The sequence below is a fragment of the Propithecus coquereli genome, unplaced genomic scaffold, assembly GCF_000956105.1.
Source record: "Propithecus coquereli isolate 6110/MARCELLA unplaced genomic scaffold, Pcoq_1.0 Scaffold210, whole genome shotgun sequence".
NCBI lineage: Eukaryota > Metazoa > Chordata > Mammalia > Primates > Indriidae > Propithecus > Propithecus coquereli.
This window is the reverse complement of record NW_012146079.1, coordinates 5,669,348-5,680,601: the sequence shown is the minus strand read 5'-3', so window position 1 is coordinate 5,680,601 and position 11,254 is coordinate 5,669,348. Positions and strand designations below refer to the sequence as shown.

Sequence of the window (11,254 nt, the reverse complement as noted above, 5' to 3'; positions counted from 1 at the left end):
AGAATGGAAAGACAAGCACCACATGTACTCACCATCAAATTGGTATTAACTGATCAACACATAAGTGCACATATAAGAATAACATCTGTTGGATGTTGGGCAACATCTGTTGGATGTTGGGCAGTGGGGAGGGCGAGGGGACGGGTATATGCATACACAAAGAGTGCAATGCACACCACCCAAAGAATGGACATATCTGAAACTCGGCCTTGGGGGGGAGGGGGGGCAAGGGCAACATATGTAACCTAAACATCTGTACCCCCATAATATGCTGAAATTAAAAAAAAAAAAATGTTAGTATATGCAGTGATGTGTGTGTGGCTTTGAGTGTGTATCTAAATAACACATATGAAGCAATCCGCAAAGCTTAACTACTCAAAACACCCAAATTGAATTTTAAAATTTTTTTATTTTTCCCCCATTGTAATCAATAGTGCCCAAAGTAATTTATCAAGAATAACTTACCAGTGGTGCATTATACAAGAGCTAGAAATAATTGCTGGGTTACCCAAAGTCACAAGGCTAGTATACATGAAGAACTGGGATTTGAACTCTGGTAGATCTCCAGAGTTTCCAGTGGACTCTCTTGCCTCCCATAATAAATCTTAAGTGCCCTCAACCCAGCTCATCTGACATATTATTGTTCCTTCAACATCTAAACCAGATTTCTCCCACAATAATTTATTTCTTGCAATTTCCTTAATTTTGTTATTGGTACCGTCATTCCCTTGGTCTTAAAAGGCTTGACACCTAGTCCTCTCTCTGCTATCTTTCTATACTCTTAGCAGGTTCTGTCAGGTTTTCCTTGCTGATATTGCTCACACCTATCCCTTCATATTCTGTACCTGTGGGAGAAGACAGTTGTGGTTGAGATGCTAGTGTGAAATGCCAGTGTGAGGCACAGAGGGAAATTTTGGTTTTTAGTCATGGATGGATGTATCTGGACTAGAGATACATGTTTGGGAGCCATCAATGCAGAGGTGATGGCTGAAGCTATGGGAGTGAATAATATCACTCAGGGGCAGTGCCTGGAGTCAGGAGAAGAGGTAAAGGAGAACACTCCAAGGACAGGGGAAGAATCTGAAAAATGGGACCAGAAACATTCAAGAGATGTACTTATTTAAATGTTTACTGAATCATTATGTTTTCCAAGAGATTGTCTGATCCTGAGTTTTTTTTTTTTTTTTTTTTGAGACAGAGTCTCACTGTGTTGCCCGGGCTAGAGTGCCGTGGCGTCATCTTAGCTCACAGCAACCTCAAACTCCTGGGCTCAAGCGATCCTGCTGCCTCAGCCTCCCAAGTAGCTGGGACTACAGGCATGCGCCACCATGCCCGGCTAGTTTTTTCTATATATTTTTAGTTGTCCAATTAATTTCTTTCTATTTTTAGTAGAGACGGGGTCTCGCTCTTGCTCAGGCTGGTTTCGAACTCCTGAGCTCAAACAATCTGCCCGCCTCGGCCTCCCAGAGAGCTAGGATTACAGGTGTGAGCCACCGTTCCCGGCCTGATCTTGAGATTTTTATTTCCTTTCCTCACATTAGAATTATATTCCAAGCCTTTATGAGACATAAACATCACCCATTGCCCCAGCAATCTTTAAACTGGCCTTTGAACTCTAACACCAGCTTGTTTTCCTCGACTCCTAACCCCACACTCTCAACAAACATACCAAACTGTCCTATAACTACACCTTGCTTCCTATATTTAATTGTTACTACATCAATATTATTAACAGTAACTTAGAAATTAATATGAAATTAGATTATTCAAATGAACCATGCCAATATAATTTTTTAAAAATCAGAAAAATTTGAATTCCTATGCTGCAATGATACACATATTTTTGCCTTCAAAAGCTTACCTCATGTCAATCACTTGACTAATGACAACACTGGGCTGAGATGCTTTGCCTTCAGCAATATCGTACAGAAAGAGTTTGAAGTCACAAACCACAGCCAGTGCTCTTTGCCATCCTTTCTTCACTCCAGCTGGCTTAGGAATCTTAGTATTATTTTTGACAAACAAACAAAAACAAATCAAATGAAAATGTCAAGCAGAGCCCCTTTAATTACATATGTAACTGCATGGTGAAATCTTAAAGATAATGTACACGTTGTAAGTTTGCAACTTTGGTTGGTGAAGTAGCAGATGGGACATATTAACATATAAGAAAACATGAGAACACACTCATCAAACACTGAATGACTTTTTATTCTGAAAGATTTTTAAGTGACACCATTTTAATTTTCACTAGTAATTTATTAAAATAACATTCATCATTTTCTTCCTAAATAGCATAAAAGAAAAATTTGGTAATAAGATGAAATTCAGCTTACACTGTAAATATTACCCAAGATAACAAGATTATGTTTTGATAATATCTCATAATTTATAACCATACACCACCTCTCTGGCAAGAACAGGTGCCAAAGACTCTTTTACAGAGATTTTAACAACTGTTCATCATGAGATAGGGACAATACAGAAAAGTTTGAGACATTTTAGAATTTATTTCTAAGTAACAAATACGTTTTTGCTTTCAAATCATTACTCTGAATGAAATAAAATTATTAGATCAATTTTATTCATTTAATTTTCTGTCAAGTAATATGTTCTTTTTTTTTTTTTGAGACAGAGTTTCACTCTGTTGCCCTGGCTAGAGTGAGTGCCGTGGCATTAGCCTAGCTCACAGCAGCCTCAAACTCCTGGACTCAAGCGATCCTCCTGCCTCAGCCTCCCGAGCAGCTGGGACTACAGGAATGAGCCACCATGCCCGGCTAATTTTTTCTATATATTTTTAGCTATCCAGATAATTTCTTTCTATTTTTTTTTAGTAGAGACGGGGTCTCACTCTTGCTCAGGCTGGTCTCGAACTCCTGAGCTCAAACAATCTGCCCGCCTCGGCCTCCCAGAGCGCTAGGATTATAGGCATGAGCCACCGCACCCGGCCAATATGTTCTTAAAGTGACTATATTTTATTTTAATTCATTAATAAACCTTAAACGATTAATCTAAACCCAACTTAATCATACTTACTCTGACATGACCTTCATATGCTGTTCCTATTCCTTTCTGTGGATCTATACCCAGGGGACCTTTTGTCTGTTCAGGAGGAACTGGACAAGCAGTTGGTGCTTTGTTTACACAAGTTATATGACATGAGAATCCACACACTTTCAGAGGGAAAAAAGAAATGTTTGATAAAAATGTCAACAAAAAGAAAATTCACTAAGAATTCACTGCGCGCAAGGTGTTGTTAGATGAATGCTTATCTTTGATTTTATTTTTGAATCCTCAACATTTTCTTTGGCTTGAAATCCATGTATCCAATGGACTAGTTAAAATAATGTAATATGGATCTTTCACTTTAGTTGTGAGAACTAACCAAACGTAGAGTGCATTGCCTTAAAATGCTATTAATTTCCCCCTTACTCAAAGTGGTCAAATACAGGCTAGGTACAAGTATATATAAAGGGAACAAATGCATCTGATGGGGACTGACATTCCCTCTAAAGTCCCTCCCAACCCTAAGAGCAGAAGAGACTGGAAATGGAAACTAGTATTAGAATCTGAATTACCAAGTATCTTCTTGTCTTTTTCATGAGATAAATGAGCAAATCACATATACGGTGATATTGTAGTAGCAAGTCTCGCTTGATTTTAAAAAGAGTATTTCTAATACATTCACAAATTAATAATATATACCACTTATAATTTAAATCATTTCCATTTCAGAGGTCCCAGGAAAAATAAAGAGGTTCCCAAACAAATATACTTTGTTTTCTGTTCAAATGACTCTGATACTTTCTCCCTTGCTTCGCAGAATGTGAGCTCCATGTGGGCAGGTCTTGGTCTTTCCCCCAATCTGCTACCGTATACCCAGTGCCCAGAAGCACAGAGGGGCATTCCATAAACACGCAGTGAACAGCAAAGAATGGGTAGGGAAAAAGCTCTGCTATTAATACTAGGAATAAAACATCTTTGAGGCACAGTGGCAGACATTTAATATTTCTTAAAAGGTACGAAGTTGCCTACTTTTTAATAGTAATTTTTCTAATAAATTAAACAAGGTTAAAATTAAATTAATAGATTCAAGGATAACTTTCATGTCTTTCACCATACAGTTTAATGGATTTTGGGGACCACAAATGCACCTGACTAATGAAACAAAGATGAACACAACATTTAAATGTATCTCCCGTAAAAACTGTTTCTAGGGAATGTCTATCTGTCTAGTTTCTCTAACATTCAACAGACAAGGTGCTTAGTTTATTGTTTCTATTCTTGTTATGCAAATAAAAGCAAATGATTAAGTAAAATAAACAAGTAAACATTTATATGTCTTTTAAAGAGAATAAAGTTATTTGATTACAATTTAGATAGTAAATGCCAGGACTCCACAGTCACACTTCCTTTCCATTTTGTTCTTACCTTCACATGAACAGCCCTGTCTTATCAAACCCACCATCAATGAGGTACACTGATGACATTTCGTAGGAGTAGTAAAAGATTTTACGAAAAACTGGTGAGTCTTGCGCTGCAAAACAAATTGATAAATCATACATGTTGATTATTCAAAGGATTTCCGTGATGTGAGCCCCTACATCACACACCATCTTCTAGAATGTTTTTTAAATAGAAGTGGAATGAATTCTTTCTATTTCTCATCACATCTTCTTCTAGTTTATATACTCTTTAAATATTTTTAGGCAATACTGAGCTGGAATAAACTAAAACAATATAAGAAGTTAAATGATAATCAATTGCTCTTAAATGCTATTTGAAAAGTATATAATATAAACTAGCTTTTTTCTGGCTCACAAATCTTGACTTCAGGATTTTTATAAATTCTCCAAATTATCCTCCAGCAAAGAGTTAAGTGAAATCTTGTAGATAAATGCCTATATAAATATAGAATTTTAATATGCTTTATATCTTCTTAGGAAGAACAAAAAGTAACTGAAAATTCTTATTTCTACTCTAAACAATGCATTTCATTTTCTGGGACCAAGAACAAATAATGTATTCCACAAATCTCTTTTCTTCCATGGAAGGAGACAGTATTATACTTGAGCAGATAAAAATATCATACAAATATATTATTCCAGAGACAGATGGCATACTGAAATTTCTTACTGAAAACTCAGTAGCTAAAGTTCTCTAAATCTTGTCTGATTTATATGATGGTAAGCCAATGTAGACCTTAACTCTTCAGAATACTTTCTTCTTCAAATTAACTCTTCCGCATGTTTTAACAATAAAGGAATTAGAATAAATAATCATTCCTTCATTCTGCTGTGTGAACTTAGGAACAAATTACTTAACTCCTATCTCTCACTTTTCTCAGGTATAAAATAGGATCAATAATAGTATCTACTTCAAGGGGTGGTTAAATAAGTATTAATATAAACAAAGCCTTTCAAATAGTGCCCAGCACATAGTAAGCACTCAAAAAATATTTTCTTTTTGCTTTTTCTTAGACAGGGTTCTCACTCTGTTGCCTGGGCTAGAATGCAGTGGTGTCACTGTAGCTCACTGCAACCTCGAACTCCTGGGCTCTGGTGATCCTCCCATCTCAGCCTCCTGAGTAACTGGGACCACAGGCGTGTGCTACCACACTTGGCTAATTTTTCTATTTTTTGTAGAGATGAGGTCTGGCTATATTGCTCAGGACGGTCTCAAACTTCTGGGCTCAAGCAATCCTGCTACCTTGGCCACCCAAACTGCTAGGATTACAGGTGTGAGACACTGCACCTGGCCCTATTTCTGTGCCTGGCCCTATTTCTTTACAAAAATGAATTTGGTTAATTATTTGTCTTTTATATGTGTGATTGATTTAAACTAGTAAGAACTCTATTCCATATTCCAATAAAATGTGAATACTGATTCAAATAGTTATGAAGTAGTATTTATTTCAGTTGAGACTAATATATTAACAAAAAACTAAAGGTAATATTTGAAGTTTTAAAATAAATTCTGTTCTCCTCAATTGGATATGTGATTTATACACCACAAAAGAAGTTAAAAAAAATCAAGAGGAGAAAAGCAGATTATCTTTTTACACAGAATGATCTGACTACCAGCATTAGTGAGCGAATGGGGTAAGACCCTCAAATTTAGAGTAGTCATTAGCTCTGGGGTCCAACCTCAAACCATTCTACTCTATTATAGAAGTTCCTCAGGATCTCTGTTCAGTTTCAAAGAAGCACTGGAATTTGACTCCAAATAGAACAGTATCTTATTATTAACTCTGTAATTGCTCCTATAGCTCCTGCGTACCAACCAAGATGCAAACATTGTACCAGGATTTTACATATATCATCTCATTTAATGGAAACAATACCCTTGGAGAGACAGATATTATTTCCTCATATAGATGAAGGAACTTGTTAAAATCACATAAAATTTTCTCTTTCTCCTGTATACTACTTTTAATTTTGGCTCTTTGAGAAACTAATAAGTAAATTTTCTAGTACTAACTTTTTCAATTGTTCAACATACATTAATGCAAAAGACGCAAAGTTAGTTAACTGGCTCTAGAGGCTTGTACTACATTGAAAGAAGAATTAATCAACTGCTAAAAGTAAGTAACTTCATACTTTTTTTCTTCTCATAAAGGATAACAAGACATATCTGAAATAGCAGCAATAAAACCACTGTGGCTATGACAAATTTAATAGTAATTCTTCACAATACTCAATAAATTGCTTAAAAAACATATATTATATAATTTTTCCCCCAGACAGCTACTCAGAATATCACAACTCTGAGTATGATAGTAGACCAAAAAAAAAAAAGTTTGGAAGAGCATTAACTTTTGGTGACCAACCATCCAACAGGGAGGTGCTGGTTAAATTATAGGAATAAGCCTATATTGCTATTTTTTCATTGGAGACGTTGTCTGTTCACTTATTGCTAGGGTAGAGAACGGGCACGTTTATACTCACTCACTCCCTTCCCTTCATTTTCCTAATATTGTCATAGAGCAGTTTGAGGTAAAAATTTATATATAATGCTTAAGTTATTATGACCTTGGAATTATTATTCACTAATAAGTCAAGAGGTACCCTATAGTTATATTTTTTTATAAAACTTTTTATTTTTCTAAAATTAACAGCACCCCTCCTCTTACTTTTCTATGTCTCTATCATTAAATGTTACCAGACTCCCCAAAAAACCATAAAATCCCCTTGATTCTATTTACCACGTGGTCAAACACATCAGGAAGGAAACCCTTCAGAACCCCCTACCCTGTTCTATCAACTTGAGGCACGCTGTTGATGCCCTCTGTTTTCCTGCTTCAGTTTTGGCTGGCTATTTTCTAGGCGTACTGCACAGTCTTCCTCTTAACCATCCTGTGTGAGATTCCTTCTATGCATCTCACGTCTTGCTCTTTCTTGGTCTCCTCCCTTGTTTTGGTAGAACTAATTTTTTCATAGTTTCCTTAGATACTAGTACATTTTTTGAGAGCTTGAATTTCTGAAAACACTGAATTTTTCCCTCAACCTTGACTGAACATTTGACAGGGAATCAAAAAATCTAGCTTGAAACCATTTTACCTTATAACTGTTCTTTTCATTTTGCTGTTCATGAGTATGCCATTTTGATTCCTGAACATTTGGATGTGATCTCTTTCATCTCCTTGGTGGCCTAAAAAAGGTCTCTCTATACTTGGTATCTTGAAAAATTGCACGACATAATTGGGGATGGGTATTTGTCACCCACTGTGCTAGGCACTGCAGGGTCTTTTCAATCTGGAAGCATGGCCTTCAGTTAAGGGAATATGTATTGTTTATTTGACAATTTCCTTCCTTTTCTTTTTTCTGTTTTCCTTGTTAGGAACTTCTGTTCGTTGTATATTGATTTCTCATTTCTAATTTCTATCTGACCTTATGTAATATTTCCTAAGAGATTTTCTCAAATTTATCTCCCAACTCATTTACTGAATTTTAAACATGTTTATCATATTTTTAATTTTGAAAAGACTTCTTCTGTGATTATTCCTTTTTGTTTCCTTTTCTTTTATGCATCATCTCTTTTTTCTTCAATGAAAACAGGAAACGTTTTCCTGTTTGTTTTGATCTTTTTCTTTTGTTAGAGGATTTCTTACAATGTCTGCTGATTCTTGGGAATCTGAATATTTTTAAGAGTGAGGCAGTAAAAAAGTTGAAGGGTTTGTGTGTATGCGTGTGTCTTTAAATGTGCGAGCGAATGTATGATGTGCTTGTAAAAAAGGATGTAGCCATTTCAATAGGGACCCCACATGCCATTATCTACAGGCCTCTCCTGGGCCATTGAGTTTCTTCAGAGAATCCACTGATATCCTCCAAGGAGAGTGGGGAGGAGGGGGCTATACTCCCAAGTGCCAGTATTTTGGAAGCTGAACAAGGCAAAAGCGTTTGGGGTCTCACCATTTGGTTTGTAGACTTCTGCCAAATCTCACTATTTGTGGCTTAAAACTTCTCTCTCTTAACCAACCACCGAGCCTGGTATCCTTGAATGTGTGGTCTCTTTGGTTTAATTACTCCACAAAAAAATTAACACATTGCTGAGTTGGGTAGTTGTCTAGTTTTGACAGCTGGTCTACTAACACTCTATGCATACTCTGTGGCCTATATTTTTGGAGAATGCTTTATTATCCTAAAAATCTTAAATCCTTACAAATTGTTGACTCATAACTTTCCTTGGCTATCTTAAATATGTTATTCCATTGATTTTTAGTATAGTGCTATCAAAAAAATCTAATGACAATCTCATTTTCTTTCCCCCTTAAGTGACTTATACCCTTTGCCTAAATGCCCAATATTTTCCCTTTTATTTATAAACCAGTAGTTTACTAGAATATGATTCCTTGAGGCTAAGTTAATTTTCACAGCTATCCTGTATGCCCTTGTAATTTGAGTTTAAAGTCTTATTTTGGGGAAATTTCCTTGAATATAGCTTTTAGTATTTTCCACTGCATTTTCTTTTTCAGGGCCTCCTATTATACAAATGTTAGCTCTTCTTTGCTATCTTTTCTAGCCATCCCTTTTTCTCAAATCCTTAGAGATCATTTTTACCTCTTTCCTCATTTTTTGATTAAAAACAAAATCTTCCTTTCCATCTTCTATTTGTCACTGTTATTCTCTGTTGAGTTTATTTCCTCTTCAATTCCTTATAGATTAGTCTATATTTCTGAAATTGTATATAATTTCTAATTCTTTCTCCTGAGTTCTTTCATTTCTCTTTTCAAATCATCTTTTTTTTTTTTTTGAGACAAGAGTCTCACTTTGTTGCCCAGGCTAGAGTGCCATGGCGTCAGCTTAGCTCACAGCAACCTCAAACTCCTGGGCTCAAGCCATCCTCCTGCCTCAGCCTCCCTCAAATCATCTTTTCTCCAACATCCCCATGTCTGAGGTTTTCTATTTCTAATTTTTGCTATATCACAGTTTCTATCATTTTCTTAATTTTTCTTGAAATATTCATTGTAGTTTCACTGGTTTTGTAGACATGTCTTTCTCACACACTTTCATTTTTTGTTATGATATTTTGCTTCTTATTCTCTTTTTTTCTTATAAGGATTTTGTATGAGATTTGGCTGTAATTCTTCTCAATTGTTCATTATTATTGTTCTTATTTGAGACAGAGTCTCGCTGTGTTGCCCAGACTGGAGTGCAGTGGTGCAATCACAGCTCACTGTAATCTCCAACTCCTGGGCTCAAGTGATCCTCCTGGCTCAGTCTCCTGAGTAGGCAGGACTATATGTTCATGCCACCACACCCGGCTAAATTTTTAAAAACTTTTTGTAGAGACAGGTTCTCTCAGTCTTGGTCAGGCTGGTCTCAAACTCCTAGTCTCAAGTGATCCTCCCATCTCAGCCTCCCAAAGTCCTGGCATTATAGGTGTGAGCCACTGCACCTGGCTCAATTGCTCATTTTTCAGTGAAATGACCTTTACCGTACTTTAATGAGGGAGGGGTGGGCTAGGATAGTTTTTCTAGCTCCATAGCTCTAGATTCCCTTTTCTGTTATTTTCATAAAATGATAAAAAATACAACCTCATACTTTCTGAGATCTTCATTTCTTCTTCTTATATATCTGGACTTTTTTTTCTTCCCTGTCCTGCTCAATTCTGAATCCACTCCCAGCTGTTTCTCCTTAGGGAAGGGCTTTGCTGTGGAAGGGCATTCTGACTGTTAGTTTTGAGAACATGTAATTCTAGCATTGCCAGGGCTCCTCCATCACATCTCCCTCACACTCACCTGTGCAATGGAGCTTGCAAAGTCCCTCCCAGTTTCTGCTGTTCTCAGAATTTTCCAGCAGTGCTTGATGGTGTTTTGGTGTTTTTTCTGGCTCTCAGGATCATCACAAGTCCCTTTGCCTTACCTTAACTTTCTCTAGTCTAATTTTAACTACCACGTAGGTCTTGTGCATAGATGTTGGTGGTTTGTTTCCCTCAGTTTGCATTTGGACTTTGTGGGAAATCTTTCTGTCTATTCTTGTTTATGTCTTACTTGTGGGTTTTAAAATTTTGCTATCCTTTCTGGTTGGTCTATCTTTTTATGAGGAGATTCAGTGAGATTCAAAGTTCCCATTGCTGTCAAGTTCCCAGAGTCCTCTACTCACTGGATTCAAAAGATGCACTGACACATATTTTAAATCAAAAATGCTTTTAAGCCAGGTTAGGTGGCATGTGCCTGTAATTCCAGCTACTCAGGAGGCTGATGAAGGCTTGAGCCCAGGAATTCAAGACCAGCCCAGGTAATATAAAAAAAGTTTCTAGATTGCTTTACAAAAGGTGGTACTGATTCACATTTCCACCTATAATGTATCATAGTACCCTACTTTTAATGAGGATATTTATGTTGTAAATGTCAAGGGATATCTCATTATTACTTTAATTTGGTTTTTCCTAATTTCTAGTAAGTTTGAGCATCTTTTCAGTTTGTTGGCTATTTTTATTTGTTCATTTGCTTATTCCTGGCTTTTAGCCAGTTTACTATTATTGTATAGTTTATTCTCTTGTTCATAAAAGCTATTGGTGTATGCAGATATTAACCTTCTGTCTGTCCTCTGCTTTCCATTTATTTCCTACTATATTGTTTGTTTACAGGGTGTGTATTAAAATTTCTAATGTATCTCTAATCTTGTTTCTCTCCCTAGTTCTATCATTCTCACTTTACACAGCTTAGGGCTTTATAGTTAGGTCCATATACAATCATGATCATTATTATTTTCTTTATCTATTATTCCCTTTATTAGTATACAATATTTTC

At 36.2% G+C, this 11,254-nt stretch overlaps 1 protein-coding gene across 1 annotated transcript in view; it reads right to left on the bottom strand.

Moving 5' to 3' along the window:
* The window catches only part of CDC42BPA (CDC42 binding protein kinase alpha (DMPK-like)), a 245,435-nt gene that overhangs the window by 41,849 nt on the left and 192,332 nt on the right, over positions 1-11,254 (bottom strand). The window contains exons 23-25 of the mRNA XM_012644402.1: positions 4,432-4,537; positions 3,037-3,173; positions 1,862-2,001 (exon numbers count right to left, since the gene is read on the bottom strand). Of these exons, the coding sequence (XP_012499856.1) occupies positions 1,862-2,001; positions 3,037-3,173; positions 4,432-4,537 (383 nt within the window). The remainder of the gene's footprint in view (positions 1-1,861; positions 2,002-3,036; positions 3,174-4,431; positions 4,538-11,254) is intronic.